Genomic DNA, 18,498 nt, shown 5'->3' on the forward strand with positions numbered 1-18,498 from the left:
ATAAAAAATCCATAATATTGCGAATAAACAGTGATGAAAAAAAATATATATATAAAAAACTGTGTTAATTAACATATATATATATATTTGTGATTATTTCTAATAATAAATGTGACAACCTAACAGAATAAAAAATATAAAAAAATGTGAATCTCAATCAAATGTACGTGATTATTGTGAAAAAACCATATATTAAACTATTACATAAAAAAATCACTAAAACTTGTGATATTTCAAATATGAAAAAGTGTCCATAAATGAACAAACACAGTCCATGCAGTAAGGTGAAAACGACACTCAGTGTTCTTCACTTCTAGTGCTCATAAAAAAGAAAGGGAAGAAATCCTCCAATGGCAGCAATGCCTGCTCACCTCCCCAACTCGACCCGCAAAGGGCCACAAGGCTATAACTCTCCTCCAGAAAATCGTTTGCTTCCAAGCAGCTCAGTAAGGAATCACAGGACCTCCTCTCCACCTCCTCTCAAACGTCATATAGGACACAAACAGAGCTTCCCATAGTGTAATACCATTTGTTTATTTAAGACACTCCATATAACAAACTGTTTCCACTCACATGCGTTTGGTTAATAAAATGCAGTCCTCCTCATTCCCTGGGTGCATTCACATGTAAAGAGGGAAACCAATATGGTCGCTGTGCTCGGACATCCGTCCCCACGTGACCGGAAATGATGTGTCTCTGGGCTGGGAAAAGCGTGCCGACGCGTTGCGTCACGTGCGTCGTGACTTCATCAGGGTACCGCCCCCCAGTGCCAAAATGTGTTTATATAGGGAATGGTCAAATTGCCATTCCCAATAGAAGGGCGGGCTCCCGGCGGCCATTTTACTGGAGCCCATAAACCCGACCCAACTCGTGGGGGATAATCAAATCATACCTTCTCCCCTAGTAGCCAGATGCAATCACTACTATGGTATATATGCATTCGGGCAAAATACACTACTTTAATATAAAAAAAACCACATCGATGTTTATTTAAATAACGTTAAAAAACTTACATATTAATCTACTTCCTTTAAAAAAACCACATCTTCTTACTAATATCTAAAAAACGGAAACAGGGGAAAGAAATAAATATATACATATACCATCACTGTATATAGTATGAAAATCTACTATGGGAAAAACCCAAAATGAGAGTGTATATATATATATATATATAATTACATACACACACCTTACACTCATTTAATACCTCAAAACTAAATATTTTTATTTATAAAAAACCTAGATATATATTAAAAATAAAAAATTAAAAAATGATTAAAAACATATATCTATATGGACAGGGCCATCCATATCTACTCTATCTTCTCACTGAGAGACATAAAAAAAGAAAACACATTAATGATCTAACGATCAAAAAGATCCTATAACGGTTGTATTACCATAAGGCATATATAATGTAATAGGAGATAATCCCATCACAAATATATATATATATGTTAATTAACACAGTTTTTTATATATATATTTTTTTTCATCACTGTTTATTCGCAATATTATGGATTTTTTATTTTTTATTAATGTTTGATTTGAAGAATTAATTTAAGGGCAAGGAAAAGTTTTTCCTTATATATTTTGTTTTATATTGATTTTTTTTATGTCACGGATATAATTTATTTATGAGGTATGGTTTTCACTTAATATTATATGCACTATGTGTGTATTTAGGGATTCATTTTAGCGCTTCACTATTTTTGGTTTTGATACTTTAATACTTCTTGGTCCAGCAAAGATGTCCGCCTCTACCACCTCTTCTTCCGCCGTGTCCTCAGCCGCCACCCCCGTGCCAAGTCCCATTACCCGACCGGCATATCACATGTGCAGGGCGCAACGGTGTCACGCTGTGCTGCACCTGGTATGCCTTGGCGAACGTAGTCACACAGGGGAGGAACTTCTGAGTGTAATGAACAGAGAAATCGACAGATGGCTGTCTCCGCGCAAACTGAAAATCGGAACCATGTTGACCGACAACGGAAAGAACATGGTGTCTGCTCTGCGTCAAGGAAGGTTGTGCCATGCGCCATGCATGGCTCACGTGTTCAATCTGGTTGTCAAGCGGTTCCTAAAATCCACCATCCCACTGCAAGACATCCTTAAAATGTCACGTAAACTTTGCATGCATTTCAGCCATTCCTACACCGCAAAGCACACCCTCCTTGAGCTGCAGCGGCAGAACGGAATTCCACAGCATCGCCTGATCTGCGACGTTGCAACAAGGTGGAATTCAACCCTACATATGTTAGACCACCTTTACGAACAGCGAAAGGCCATCACCGATTTCCTGATGTTACAAGCGGATAAAGGTACTCCCCTGTGTAACTTAGATGTCAGCCATTGGCAGCTCATGCGTGACACCTGCCGCTTGCTCAGGCCCTTTGAGGAGGCCACGCTATTCGTGAGTCGGCAGGACTATGGGATGAACGACGTCATTCCTCTGTTGCACGTCCTGGAACAAATGCTGTTAACAATGGCTGGTCAGGGTGCGGTAGACGTGGCGCACAGATCTCAACGCCACATGACCCCTGTGGGGGCAGGACAGGAAGAAGAGGAGGAGGTAGAGGAGGACATTGGTGCTCAGGAATTATTGAGTGAAATGGGTGGTTTTTCCACTCAGCGGACAGGAGTGGAGGAGCAGGAGCATCTGGTAGAGGAGGAGGAGGAGGAGACAGAGGACCTAGACGCACCGTGGCAGTATGCTGTGGAGATGGAGGCAGGGAGTCCCTCGCATTCCTTGGCACAAATGGCCCATAGCATGCTCGGTTGCTTGCGTAGCGACAGCCGAATAATAACCATCAGACAGAGGGATGACTTTTGGCTGTCCACCTTGTTGGACCCTCGCTACCGTTCAAAAATGGTGGCCTTTTTCACACCTGCTGAGAGGGAGGCCAAAATAAAGTACTATAAAAACCACCTATGTAGTCAGTTGGTCTCTGCCTGTCTGCGCCAACGTCCATCCTCAGACACTGTGGGCCCTGTGCGCTCGCGGGAATTGCTTTGTATATCTGTCGCCTTAGGGGCCGCTGTCTGGCGACATAATTTTTTGTCACTGTGTAGACATCTATTTATAGGCTGATGTTTGGCCACAAAAATATATTTAGTAATAACCTAGCCGTTCAGGCCGCTCCCTGAACACCTCGGGAATTGCTTTGTATATCTGTCGCCTTAGAGGCCGCTGTCTGAACAGCTCATGAATTGCTTTCTATATGTGTCGCCTTTGAGGCCGCTGGCTGGACAGCTGATGAATTGATTTGTATATATGTACTTATTGTCCGCTGTCCGGACAGCTCATGAATTACTTTTTGTATATAGCCTTCCAAACCACTCTCAGAATAAGTCATGATATTCATGCTGTGTATAGCCTTATAGGCCAATGGTCAATCAAGTCATGATTGTTATAGTGTGTATAGCCTTATAGGCCGCTGTCTTTACAACTTTATAATTCCATGCAGTATATAGCCCTATCGGCCACTTTCTGGCATCCAGTTGCTGTAGCCCCCATCACCACACTGTGCCACGGGCCCCTGTACCGCCTTCTCATACTGCTGCCAGATCCATCCTCTGCCATGTGCGTCTTTGTCGTCTGCTCACGCTGCTGGGTTCCAGTTTTAAACCTAGGCCTGTGTATGGCTTCCGAATACTGCTGCCTCCACCGCCACCCTGCGCCATGTGCCTCTGTCGTCTGCTCACGCTGCTGACGGCTTCCGCTTTTTAACCTAGGCCTGTCTATGGCTTCCGAATATTGCTGCCTCCACCGCCACCCTGCGCCATGTGCCACTTTCGGGTCTCCTCACACTGCTGCCAGGTCCATACTGATTCATGGCCCCCTGTACCGGCTCCTCGTGAACGTGGTTCAGCGGGTTTGCATCACTTAACGGCAAATCGTTGACAAACGCTGGGACGTTCAGTGTTGTGCGCATTAAGCCAGACACCAAAGGGCAGCACAGACCTGTTATTACTCGCTCAAGCATGGCTGAACAAAACCAGTCTCTACCACAAATTGGACCCAGACCTGCCCAGGGTCTCGTAACTAGATTGCACGGAGGAGTAGAGTCCGTTATCGGAATTAAATAGACAAAACGCCACACCAAAAAGAGTGGCCATTTCCAACACTTATTCCAGAAAGAGGAACAACCCGTTTCATATACGGCCCGTAGACGTTTCACGTCTGCCACATTCAGTCGATTTAAGACGCAAGCTCCACTTCCTGTGGTCTCTGACCGTCGATATACCTTTAAGTGTCAGCTTTGAAGCTATATTCCCTCCGGAGCACTGACACTGGTGCCCTTCCGTCAACATGCCTTTAAGTTTCAGTTTTCAACCACATTCCCCACAGAAGCCAAACTCTTGGGTATCCCAGAAGCTGCTCAGCGGGTCAGGGCAATAAAGCTCCCGGTTCGCAGGTTGTTCCGTCTTATGGATGGAAGTACGACGGTATATGATCTTCTTCGCACCCACGGCATTACCTCATAAAATTTCTGCATTGCATCTGCAATCACAACGCTGACTTCCCGGATCGCCAATCAGCCATTGGACTCTTGATAGTCGTCTCCCCACACTGCTGCTGGGGGGACTTTTTAACCTAGGCCTGTGTATGGCCTTCAATTGAAGCTGCTTCCGCTCCGCCACTCTGCCATTGGACTCTTGATAGTCGTCTCCCCACGCTGCTGCTGGGGGGACTTTTTAACATAGGCCTCTGTATGGCCTTTAATTGAAGCTGCTTACGCTCCGCCACTCTGCCATGGGCCTCTTGGGTATCCCAGAAGCTGCTCAGCGGGTCAGGGCAATAAAGCTCCCGGTTCACAGGTTGTTCCGTCTTATGGATGGAAGTACGACGGTATATGATCTTCTTCGTACCCACGGCATCACCTCATAGAATCTCTGCATTGCATCTGCAATCACAACGCTGACTTCCCGGATCGCCACTCAGCCATTGGACTCTTGATAGTCGTCTCCCCACACTGCTGCTGGGGGGACTTTTTAACCTAGGCCTGTGTATGGCCTTCAATTGAAGCTGCTTCTGCTCCGCCACTCTGCCATTGGACTCTTGATAGTCGTCTCCCCACACTGCTGCTGGGGGGACTTTTTAACATAGGCCTCTGTATGGCCTTTAATTGAAGCTGCTTACGCTCCGCCACTCTGCCATGGGCCTCTTGGGTATCCCAGAAGCTGCTCAGCGGGTCAGGGCAATAAAGCTCCCGGTTCGCAGGTTGTTCCGTCTTATGGATGGAAGTACGACGGTATATGATCTTCTTCGCACCCACGGCATTACTTCGTAGAATTTCTGCATTGCATCTGCAATCACAACGCTGACTTCCCGGATCGCCACTCAGCCATTGGACTCTTGATAGTCGTCTCCCCACACTGCTGCTGGGGGGACTTTTTAACCTAGGCCTGTGTATGGCCTTCAATTGAAGCTGTTTCCGCTCCGCCACTCTGCCATTGGACTCTTGATAGTCGTCTCCCCACACTGCTGCTGGGGGGACTTTTTAACATAGGCCTCTGTATGGCCTTCAATTTAAGCTGCTTACGCTTCGCCACTCTGCCATGGGCCCCTGTACCGCCTCCTCATGCTGCTGCCAGGCCCGTAATCTGTCATGGGCCCCTGTACCGCCTCCTCTTGCTGCTGCCAGGTCCAGAGTGTGTCATGGGTCCCTGTACCGACTCCCATTGCTGCTGACTTTATCGCCAGACTCTGCCATGTGCCACTTTCAGGTCTCCTTACACTGTTGGTGGGTTCCATTTTGTGATAGGGTGCTGTATGGCCTTCCATTGCTGCTGCCTCCACCGCCACCCTGCGCCATGTGCCTCTGTCGTCTGCTCACGCTGCTGACGGCTTCCGCTTTTTAACCGAGGCCTGTGTTTGGCTTCCGAATACTGCTGCATCCACCGCCACCCTGCGCCATGTGTCTCTGTCGTCTGCTCACGCTGCTGACGGCTTCCGCTTTTTAACCTAGGCCTGTGTATGGCTTCAGAATAATGCTGCCTACACCGCCACCCTGCGCCATGTGCCTCTGTCGTCTGCTCACGCTGCTGCCAGGTCCATACTGATTCATGGCCCCCTGTACCAGCTCCTCATGAACGTGGTTCAGCGGGTTTGCATCACTTAACGGCAAATCGTTGACAAACGCTGGGACGTTCAGTGTTGTGCGCATTAAGCCAGACACCAAAGGGCAGCACAGACCTGTTATTACTCGCTCAAGCATGGCTGAACAAAACCAGTCTCTACCACAAATTGGACCCAGACCTGCCCAGGGTCTCGTAAGTAGATTGCACGGAGGAGTAGAGTTCGTTATTGGAATTAACTGTGAGCGACTTTTAAACCTAGGCCTGTGTATGGCCTTCAATTGAAGCTGCTTCTGCTCCGCCACTCTGCCATTGGACTCTTGATAGTCGTCTCCCCACGCTGCTGCTGGGGGGACTTTTTAACATAGGCCTCTGTATGGCCTTCAATTTTAGCTGCTTACGCTCCGCCACTCTGCCATGGGCCCCTGTACCGCCTCCTCATGCTGCTGCCAGGCCCGTAATCTGCCATGGGCCCCCGTACCGACTCCTCATGCTGCTGCCAGGCCCGTAATCTGTCATGGGCCCCTGTACCGCCTCCTCATGCTGCTGCCAGGTCCAGAGTGTGTCATGGGTCCCTGTACGGCCTCCCATTGCTGCTGTCTCCATCGCCACACTCTGCCATGTGCCACTTTCAGGTCTCCTCACACTGCTGGTGGGTTCCATTTTGTCATAGGGTGCTGTATGGCCTCCCATTGCTGCTGCCTCCACCGCCACACTGTGGCTCCACACTCTGGTTTTGGCCCCGTGACTGCCCAAATGAGTGAAGTGTGCGGTGATTCTAAGATCGACGGCACTCATCTGCATGTCATACTGACTGACAGTATTAGTTCTCTTCCCCAGTAGACTCCAAGGGCATTTAAATTAAAGGTACAGTGTTCTGCACTAATATAAAGGCTCTCTGAAGCCTAGAAACACCTTTTTATAAGTTAAATTCGCAGCGAATATATTCGGCTCGAAGCGAATTTATTCGGCGAATTCGGCGAATCAGCCGAACCAAATTTTTGAATAATTCGCTCATCTCTAAAAATAATGCCTGGGTTTACAAATTTTTTTCGCAATACGAATTTTATTTAGGTGCCGATTTTTAAATGCAATTGCCGGCTTTTTTTTCTTCACCATAGCTCACAGAATTAGCTGTCACTTTCTCCGGAGCTAAAGGATGCTTTTGTTTCTTTTATTTCGGGAAACAAACTAAAACGAAACATTGTTTCTTTTAACTTGGGGAAATAAACTACAAGGAAACGTTCTTTCTTTTAGATGGAGGGAAAGTGACAGCTGATTCTCTGAGCTATAGTGAAGAAAAAAAGAGTCGGTAATTACATTTAAAAACCGGCACTGACCTATAGTGGCAGCAACATTTTTTTTTTACTTTTTTCTGACCTCCGGAACAAATTAATTGGTTTTCAATGCATTCCTATGGGAAACCGCGTTTCGTTTTACGAATTTTTCGCAATACAAATTGTTCCGGAGAACGCATTAAATTCATAAACCGAGGTACACCTGTATATACATATATAAATATATATAAAAAAAAATATAATATATATATATATGTATATTTATATATAAATAAATATATATATGTGTATATGTGTGCGTGTGTGTGTGTATACTCCAAAGACATGGAGCAGAATACATTTTGGCCTACATTTATGATGAAATTTGATTTTTTCCATTTTTTCACTGGACATGTTTAATAGCAAACAGTAAAATAATTTTTTTTTTCAAAATTGTTGGTCTTTTTTTGTTTATAGCGCAAAAAATTAAAAAACGCACAGCCGATCAAATATCACCAAAAGAAAACTCTATTCGTGGGAAAAAAAGAGCGTAAATTTCATTTGGGTGCAGAGTTGCATGACCGCGCAATTGTCAGTTAAAGTAACGCAGCGCCGTATTGCAAAAAAATAGCCTGGCCAGGAGGGGAGGGTAAATCCTCTGGAGGGGGAGGGGTTAAAGTTTTGACAGCCCACTTACTGGCACAGAGCATGCAGCCGATAGGCTCTGAAGGGTGACATGTAGTTTATTATTAGCTCTTCCGAAAGTAGATGCAAACTCTAACTAGTTGACATTTAGTTGCTAAAGTACTGTGTATTATAAATAATTGCCATTAATTTTTTTTCATTTACAAAATATTGTTTTCACTGTTTTTCATCATTTTCTGTAGATCTCCTGCAGCCTCGTTCAGCCACTTCCTGTCTACATGCACTCTCTTGAGAGGCACCTGCATGTCATTGCTCTGCAGGTCTTCCTGGTGGTGACATTGGCAGCACAATGACTGTCACCAAAGATGTTTTTAGTCCCCACCGGAAGTGAATGTGACAGAGTGACAACGTAGGAGCACAAATGGGAGACAGAGACAAAGCGTTGCCACCCTGTAACAGGAAGGGCCCGAAACAGGGACCTATATGGCAGGAACACACAGGGTTATTATAATGAAAGCTGCAGATTTTAAAATTGAAAATGATTTTTGAAATATTATTTGAGAAGGCTTACACCTTGTTTAATGTTAGAGAAGTATAATTTATCCTCATCTCCTGCCTCTATTTCCAGACCAATGACTCCACCCCCCTACACTTGGCGGCAGCGGGGGGACACGCCGGGGTTGTGAAAGTGTTGTTGGAGACCGGAGCATCAGCGTCTGATGAAGATGCAGTAAGTCTGGCGTTAGATGGTGGGGGGGATATAATAATATGCAAAAGTATTATTCCGCCTGCTTTTCCACACACATGACCTTTAATGGCCCCCCAGTCTTAGTCCGTAGGGTTCAATGTTGAGTTGGCCCCGCCCTTTGCATCTATAACAGCTTCAACTCTTCTGGGAAGGCCGTCCACAAGGTTTAGGAGGGTGTCTATGGGAAGGTTGGACCATTCTTCCAGAAGCACATTTGTCAGGTCAGGCACTGATGTCGGGGGAGGAGGCCTGGCTTGCAGTCTCTGCTCTAATTCATCCCAAAGGTGTTCTATGGGGTTGAGGTCAGGACTCTGTGCAGGACAGTCAAGTTCCTCCACCCCAAACTGGCTCCTCCATGTCTTTATGGACCTTGCTTTGTGCACTGGTGTGCAGTCATGTTGGAACAGGAAGGGGCAATCCCCAAACTCTTCCCACAAAGTTGTCCATAATGTCTTGGTATGCTGACGCCTTAAGAGTTTCCTTCGCTGGAATTAGGGGGCCAAGCCCAACTCCTGAAAAACATCTCCACACCATAATCCCCCCTCCACCAAACTTTACACTTGGCACAATGCAGTCAGGCAAGTACCGTTCTCCTGGCCACCGCCAAGCCCAGACACGTCCATCGAATTTTCAGACAGAGAAGTGTGATTGATCACTCCAGAGAACACGTCTCCTCTGCTCTAGAGTCCAGTGGCGGCGTGCTTTACACCACGGCATCCGACGCTTTGCATTGCACTTGGTGATGTCAGGCTTGGATGCAGCTGCTCGGCCATGGAAACCCATTCCATGAAGCTCTCTACACACTGTTGTTGGGCTCATCTGAAGACCACACCAAGTTTGGAGGTCTTTAGCTATTGACTCTGCAGACAGTTGGTGACTTCTGCGCACTGTGCGCTTCAGCATGCGCTGACCCCGCCCTGTCATGTGACGTGGCCTACCACTTGGTGGCTGAGTTGCTGTTGTTCCCAGTTGCTTCCACTTTGTTATAATCCCACTAACAGTTGAGCGTGGAATATTTAGTAGCCAGGAAATGTCACGGATGGACTTATTGTACAGGTGACCACCTATCACGGGACCACGCTTGGAGCCACTGAGCTCCTGAGAGCGACACATTCTTTCACCAATGTTTGTAGAAGCAGTCTGCATGCCTAGGGGCTTGATTGTATACACCTGTGTCCATGGAGGTGATTGGAACACCTGAATCTAATTAATTGGAGGGGGGCGGGGACAATACCTTTGACAATATAGTGAATATTTCAAAGCTTCTTGGAGATAAAATCTATACCCTCCAGTGGATCCCCTTTTCTATGACAAAGCTTAACTGCTTGATGAATAAGGTGAAATGCTTACCTTATTCCTCGCTCCTGCAGTCTTCCTTCTCTTCATGTGGCAAGTCTCCCGAAGCCTCGTCCCTTCACTGCATGTCTCTGACGTCATCCTGTACAATGCAGCACCAGCGGTCCTGCACTGCACAGAATACTGAAGGTCCGCCCACTGCCCAAAAGTCTTGGATAGTGGAGGAGAGCACAGGCAGCAGAGGTCAGGAAGAGCTAACACAGCATGCAGAGGTCAGGAATAGCTAACACAGAGTGCAGGGGTCAGCAGTAACTAACGTAGAGTGCACGGGTCAGGAGTAACTGACATAGAGTGCAGAGGCCAGGAGTAGCTAACACAGCATGCAGGGGTCAGGAGTAACTAACAGAGTGAAGAGGTCAGAAGTAACTAACACAGAGTGCAGAAGTCAGGGATAACTAGCACAGAGTGCAGAGGTCAGGAATAACAAGCACTGAGTGCAGGAGTCAGGAGTAACTAACTCAGTGAAGAGGTCAAAAGTAACACAGAGTGCAGAGGTCAGGAATAGCTAACACAGGGTGCAGAGGTCAGAAGTAGCTAATGAAGAGTGCAGGGGTCAGGAGTAACTAACACAGTGAAGAGATCAGAAGTACCTAACAGAGCGCAGAGGTCAGGGATAACTAGCACAGAGTGCAGAGGTTAGGAATAACTAACACAGAGTGCAGGGTTCAGAAGTAGCTAACACAGAGCGCAGGGGTCAGGAGTAACTAACACTGAGTGCAGGGGTCAAGAGTAACTGACATGGAGTGCAAAGTTCAGGAGCAACTAACACAATGGGCAGGGGTCAGGAGTGACTAACACAGTGAAGAGGTCAGGTATAACTAACATAGAGTGCAGAGGTCAGGGATAACTAACATAGAGTGCAGAGGTCAGGGATAACTAACATAGAGTGCAGAGGTCAGGGATAACTAACATAGAGTGCAGAGGTCAGGGATAACTAACATAGAGTGCAGAGGTCAGGGATAACTAACATAGAGTGCAGAGGTCAGGAATAACTAACAGAGCATGCAGAGGTCAGGAATAGCTAATGCAGAGTGTAGGGGTCAGGAGTAACTAACACAGTGAAGAGGTCAGAAGTAACTAACACAGAGTACAGAGGTCAGGGATAACTAGCACAGAGTGCAGGGGTCAGAAGTAACTAACACAGAGTGCAGAGGTCAGGAATAGATAACACAGAGTGCAGAGGTCAGAAGTAGCTAATGCAGAGTTGCAGGGTATAAGAGTAACTAGCACAGAGTGCAGAGGTCAGGGATAACTAGCACAGAGTGCAGGGGTCAGAAGTAACTAACTCAGAATGCAGAGGTCAGGAGTAACTAACACCCCCCCCCCCACACACACACACACACACACAAACAGAATACTCCTAGAAACTGCAGGCATTCGAGGTGGAGATAAAATAACACTTTATGAGAAAAATGACTGATTCATGACAAATAAAGGCATTTCATGAGCATACATTGTATCTATTTCTGGAGATGAAGTAACATTTCTACACTTTTTTTCTAGAAATAATGATCAAAGTTATTGTATCCTTGTGGCAGGAGGGGATGTCCGCTATCCACCTGGCTGCCAAAAATGGACACATCAATGTTCTGGAAGCATTAAAGGGCTGTGTCTCCTTCCGTATCTCCAGCACCAAGGTAAAGTCTTTGAAAGATGGCCTTCTGATAGACCAGACATGAAGAAATCTTTATTTGAATTTAATCTGATCTCCGGCTTGCACTTACGCAGGCCATAGATGGGTCGAAAACCGGCCGTTTAAAAAGAAAAAGAAAAACGAAAAATCGGTCGTTCAATAGGCCAATGTTACCACCAACGGGGAAAAAAAAAAAAAAATCGGCCGATTTTCGTCCCGTCTACGGCCGGCATTTAATTACTTCTGTCCCTTGCAGAGAGCTCTGCTATTATATTTGACATGAAAAAGTCTTGCAGTTGCAACAATGTATCCATTTTGGATACAGATGGTTTTATTCGGATACAAATGGATACATTTGTTGCAACCGCTATACTTTTCATATAAAATATAATAGCGGACTGAAATTCTTCTTCTTCTTTTCCTTCTTTTCCTTCTTCTTTTCCTTCTTCTTTTTCGTCTTCTTTTTCTTCTCCTTCTTCTTCTCCTCCTCCTCCAGGTCACGGCTCATGCGCAGATTTTTTATCGGTAAAACGATCGGCCGATTTGCCCATCATTGCCGGGAAAATCGGCCGATCGGCAAAATCGGCCGATTTTTTTCCAAATTTACCGATAAAAAAAATGTGCCAAAACCCCGAAAAACGGCCGACCAATTAACCCATTAACAGTGCGAAAATCGGCCGATTTTTTTTTCGGCCGAAAAAGTGGCCGATTTTCGACCCATCTATGGCCTGCATTAGTCTTGCACAGTTGAGCAACCCTCTTTTCCTGCACTGCAATTACTTACTCTGATTTCACTGCACACTGCGAGCTCCTCACAATGTGTATTAGAAGCTGTAGCAAATCAGCTAGAGCTCTGCCTCATTTCCTGGCTGGAGGACACCCAGCATCATCTAGCTCTTTTCTCCCCTACCAATTGATGTGGGGAGGGGGTATCCAGGGAAGGCAAAATATAAGCAAAATCAACTGCAGCTTTAAAATGCCAGTCCACCCAGAGCTGATTTTTCAGTGTTTGGTGGATGCTGAACAGTTTCTTCGATGACTTGGTGATCGAAGGTTGTTTTTCTCACTCATACAAACCCTGTGCTCACAATTCATGTATTTCTTAGATTGCTATCTTGTGTTTGGTTTAAGCCGGCCATACACTGAATCTCGGACGGTTCCTGTCGGCTTCCTCCCTCCCAATATTCTTCCGTAAAAGATGACGGCTGTCAGAGTACAATGGCTGCAGGAAGAAGTCGTCTATCTGCACTATCGGCACACATGGCGGAATCTGATGGAAGTCTGTCAGTTAATGGGCAGCTTTATACTCTCCCTGGTGTCAGCTGAAGGTGTCACTTAAAGTGTAAAATACTGTTTGTGGTGAATGGAAAGGGTCAGTCCATGCAAAGACAGGGGGAGAGTTAATCCAAATATTATCACTTGGAGAGATCAACGTGCCGATTATGAAGGTTTCCTGCTCAGCTTTGGGTTCCTTCTACCTCTAGACTCTGTTGGTGAGACCCCCATCCTTGTGCTGAGTTCCCGGGTCTGTACACCCGCTGTGCCCATTATGGAGGGGTTCCCACCATTTCTGTGCTGAGTTCCCGGGTCTGTACACCCGCTGTGCTCATTATGAGGGGTTCCCACCATTTCTGTGCTGAGTTCCCAGGTCTGTACACTTGCTGTGCCCATTATGAGGGGTTCCCACCTTCCCTGTACTGAGTTCCCGAGTCTGTACACCCGCTGTGCCCATTATGAGGGGTTCCCACCATCCCTGTACTGAGTTCCCGAGTCTGTACACCCGCTGTGCCCATTATGAGGGGTTCCCACCATTTCTGTGCTGAGTTCCCAGGTCTGTGCACCTGCTGTACTCTATGAAGGGTTCCCACCATTTCTGTGCTGAGTTCCCGGGTCTGTACATCTGCTGTGCCCATTATGAGGGGGTCCCACCATCCCTGTGCTGAGTTCCCAGGTCTGTACACCCGCTGTGCCCATTATGAGGGGTTCCCACCATTTCTGTGCTGAGTTCCCAGGTCTGTACACCCGCTGTGTCCATTATGAGGGGTTCCCACCATTTCTGTGCTGAGTTCCCAGGTCTGTACACCTGGTGTACTCAATATGAGGGGTTCCCACTATTTCTGTGCTGAGTTCCTAGGTCCAGACACCAGACGCTAAATACTGTATAACACACACTAAATAAAAATGAACATATAATTATAAAAAAAGTGGTAATAAAACCTAATAAAATTATTAGAATGAAATAACATTGATAAAGCTTTAAATATAACAAAAACTAAATATAAATTAACATCTAAATAAAAATGAATGTCTAAATAAAAATGAACATCTAAATAAAAATTAATGTCTAAATAAAAATGAATGTTGGCAAAAAAACCCTCCAAACAATTAGATTAAAATAAAATTAATAAAATGCTAAATACTGTATAACACAAACTAAATAAAAATTAACATATAATTATAAAAAAATGTGGTAATAAAACCTAATAAAATTATTAGAATGAAATAACATTGATAAAGCTTTAAATATAACAAAAACTAAATATAAATTAACATTTAAATAAAAATTAATGTTTAAATAAAAATGAACATCTAACGAAAAATGAATGTCTAAATAAAAATGAATGTTTAAATAAAAATGAACATCTAAATAAAAATGAATATCTAAATAAAAATTATTGTTTAAATAAAAATGAATATCTAAATAAAAATGAATGTCTAAATAAAAATTATTGTTTAAATAAAAATGAATATCTAAATAAAAATGAATGTCTAAATAAAAATTAATGTCTAAATAAAAATTAATGTCTAAATAAAAATGAATGTCTAAATAAAAATTATGATTTAAATAAAAATGAACATCTAAATAAAAATGTCTAAATAAAAAAGAATGTTTAAATAAAAATGAACATGAAATAAAAATGAATGTCTAAATAAAAATTATTGTTTAAATATAAATGAACATCTAAATAAAAATGAATATCTAAATAAAAATGAATGTCTAAATAAAAATGAATGTTGTCAATAAAACCCTCCAAACAATTAGATTAAAATAAAATTAATAAAACGTTAAATACTGTATAACACAAACTAAATAAAAATTAACATTTAAATAAAAATTAATGTTTAAATAAAAATGAACATCTAACGAAAAATGAATGTCTAAATAAAAATGAATGTTTAAATAAAAATGAACATCTAAATAAAAATGAATGTCTAAATAAAAATTATTGTTTAAATAAAAATGAATATCTAAATAAAAATGAATGTCTAAATAAAAATTATTGTTTAAATAAAAATGAATATCTAAATAAAAATTAATGTCTAAATAAAAATTAATGTCTAAATAAAAATTAATGTCTAAATAAAAATGAATGTCTAAATAAAAATTATGATTTAAATAAAAATGAACATCTAAATAAAAATGTCTAAATAAAAAAGAATGTTTAAATAAAAATGAACATGAAATAAAAATGAATGTCTAAATAAAAATTATTGTTTAAATATAAATGAACATCTAAATAAAAATGAATATCTAAATAAAAATGAATGTCTAAATAAAAATGAATGTTGTCAATAAAACCCTCCAAACAATTAGATTAAAATAAAATTAATAAAACGTTAAATACTGTATAACACAAACTAAATAAAAATTAACATATAATTATAAAAAATGTGGTAATAAAACCCAATAAAATTATTAGAATGAAATTACAAAGCTTTAAATATAACAAAAACTAAATAAAAATTAACATCTGGATAAAAATTAATGTCTAAATAAAAATGAATGTTGTTAGTAAAACCCAATAAAATAATATAAAATAATTAAATTGATTGGCTCCTGTCTAAATTGTCCCTAGTATGTGTATGTATGAATGTGAGTTAGGGACCTTAGATTGTACACCCCTTGAGGGTTAGGGACTGATGTGAATGTACAATGTATATGTGAAGCGCTGCGTAAATTGATGGCGCCAGGGGCGGACTGACCATTCGAGCACTGGGACACTGCCCGAGGGCCCGGGGTCAGTAGGGGGCCCCATGAAATGCCCCTGGTACCTTTTATATAGGCTTTTTTGAGTTTGGGCAAGGACACAGGGGCCCCATGATCCCTTATTGCCCGGGGGCCCCATGAGTTGTCAGTCCGCCCCTGGATGACGCTATATAAGTACCTGAAATAAATAAAATGAATGACAATTAGACTTGCTGGCTTCTTCTCCAGGCACTGCATTGTGCTGAGTTAGGGGTCATGTCACGTTTCCCTCATTCTGCCCCATTCTGTAAGTACTAACTTCTTACGCTTCCTACTTTCAGTGAACCTGTTGCTTTGCCATCTATGGGATTAGCGTCGGTTTCATTTATTATGGCTCTGTATTTATAACGTTGCCAGTGATAACAGCTATGGTCAGATTATTTTTTACTGAAATTGTACCATATGCCAACGTTACCACATCTTTCCTCCATCCAGACCGGACTCACGGCTCTCCACATCGCTGCTCATTATGGCCAACTGGATTTCGTCCGAGAAATTTTAACAAAGGTTCCGGCTACAATGCAGAGTGAGCTTCCGAAGTCCCATGTGGAGATGTTACACCTGAAGGAATATAGTGGAGAGGTAAGACCTGATTAACATAAACCCTCAATCCATCAAGCTGCAATGGTCATTAAAGGCATGTTAAAGTGACACACAATAATATTGCCACTTTAGCATGCCATAAGTGCACTTAAGGAGTCCTTAACCCCTTCACGCCTAAGGGTGAAAGAAATCTAAACGCCTAAGCACAATTTTGAAACGTTGACACGTGTTAGTAAAACCGTCCATGTCATCACAACTACTTTGTACATCCGGGTGGATTATATCGCGTTTTTTTCAGGACAAATTGTGCTTTCATTTGGTGGTAAATGGTAATGGATATCTCCTGATTTTTTTTAATATCAAAGAAAAACTGGCCCAAAGTAATAAAAAAAATATTTTTTATTTAGCTGTATGTTTATTGTTACTACCATAACCTACCACCAAAGAACAACCCAAAATAAATTCTTCAGCTCCTGACGATCGCAGTGATACCATATATGTGTATGTTATTTGTTGTTTGTACCCGTAGTACCGCCCAGAAACAAAAGTGCGCATTTTGCTTTTGTCTTTTTTTACCTAAAACGCACTGACACCAATTTTTTTTTTTAAATCCTGACGTTTGACCTTGACCTTAACTGAAACACTTACCCTGGCACTGAACTAGATCAAACCTTGATCTAGGTATTTTACAATGTATAATAGAATGTATATAATGATACAATGTATCTCTCTCCTCCATTCATAGAGAGAGAAAAAAACAAGAGGGCCGGGCTGTACAGTGTCTGCGAACCAGAGGCTATCACAGCGATCATGTGACCCGGAATCGGGAGTCTCGGGTCCCGATTGTTAGAACGGGACCTGGGGCTCTCAGTGACACTGCGGTCTTTGTGCTGGGAGCGCGATGTGCGGTGCGCTCCCAGCACAAACACAGGTACGCAAATATGCGGCACCACGGAAAAAAGCCCAGTTCTGTGAGGCCGCATATTTGTGTGACGTCGGCGTCAAGGGGTTAAGGTGTTATTGGGTACATGACATCAATACAGTACAGGCAGTCCCCGGGTTACGTACAAGATAGGGACTGTAGGTTTGTTCATAAGTCGAATTTGTTCATAAGTTGAATCAGGCACTTTTATAAGCACTAACTACTAACCAAACGACAGGATATTAGATTACGTTTTTGTAATAAGGTTACAGAAAGCAGTAAAACCTCAAGAGGCTCTAAACTGGTGTTTTGCATAAGAACTGCAGCTTGGACACATGTTTGCCTTAACATATTTAACTTTTATGTGCATGTAAATGTTTAAACATCAAATTCAACATTCAAATATTATACTGTAAACTCTTGTACAGTGTAGAGTACAACTTTAAACTATCTTGGCAGAGGATGGCATGTTGGAGAGGATTGGGCAGCAACAGTGTCTCCGACATCCAAATGTAATGCAGAGCTTGATTTTGCTGCTGGGGTCAATTTTGTAAAGTAGGCATCAAGGGAGGTTTGTACAGAGCTTTTCTTTTTCTCTTCATAAATAGTCTTATAGCATTTCAGACCTTCAGTAACTGCACGATAAACTTTTGCAAACCTCTCTGTATCAGGATCTTGCTCCTCTAAATTTGCCATTCCTGCTTCAATGAGATCAAAAGCATTAGCTAACGCTTTTGTAGAAAACTTTTTGGTTTGTGGAGTTTCTAGCCCCTGAGTTTCTTCTCTAAATTCTATCTGCTCATCTAGTTCCATAAGGTCTTCATTGGTTAGTTCTTTGCCATGGGAGTCGAGTAACACTATGACATCATTTTCAGTGATGTCTAAATGCAGTTGATTGCCAATCGCAACCACAGTTTGCCTGGTTTCTGCAATTTCATCACTGCGTTGCTTGGTAATAATTGTAGCATTGGTTGGGATGTAGCATTTTACATGCTCCATTATTCTACTCTTATCTTTTAAAATTGTTGAAATTGTTGACGGAGCATAACCATATGCTTTGCAAATGGATGATGATTTTTCACCACTCTCTGATCTCTTTATTATTTCTACTTTATCTTCCAAGGAGATTGTTTTTCTTTTCTTTGCTGTGCCAGCACTTGCATCAGCTTTTTGCTTTGGAGGCATTATTGCAGGGTAAAAATACACTGTACTGTAATGTACTGTATGAGAGAACTCTGCTCTCCTTTACACAGCACACGCTGC

The 18,498-nt window shown here is 42.8% G+C and overlaps 1 protein-coding gene across 1 annotated transcript in view; it reads left to right on the top strand.

Annotated features, from left to right (window-relative positions):
* Window positions 1-18,498, top strand: part of LOC149452295 (uncharacterized) — a 192,827-nt gene that overhangs the window by 143,727 nt on the left and 30,602 nt on the right. The window contains exons 20-22 of the mRNA XM_089689531.1: window positions 8,635-8,736; window positions 11,649-11,747; window positions 16,206-16,352. Of these exons, the coding sequence (XP_089545657.1) occupies window positions 8,635-8,736; window positions 11,649-11,747; window positions 16,206-16,352 (348 nt within the window). The remainder of the gene's footprint in view (window positions 1-8,634; window positions 8,737-11,648; window positions 11,748-16,205; window positions 16,353-18,498) is intronic.

The sequence above is a fragment of the Staurois parvus genome, unplaced genomic scaffold (genome assembly GCF_062004578.1).
Source record: "Staurois parvus isolate SC_StPar_1 unplaced genomic scaffold, SC_StPar_1.0 ptg000485l, whole genome shotgun sequence".
In the NCBI taxonomy this organism is placed as follows: Eukaryota; Metazoa; Chordata; class Amphibia; order Anura; family Ranidae; genus Staurois; species Staurois parvus.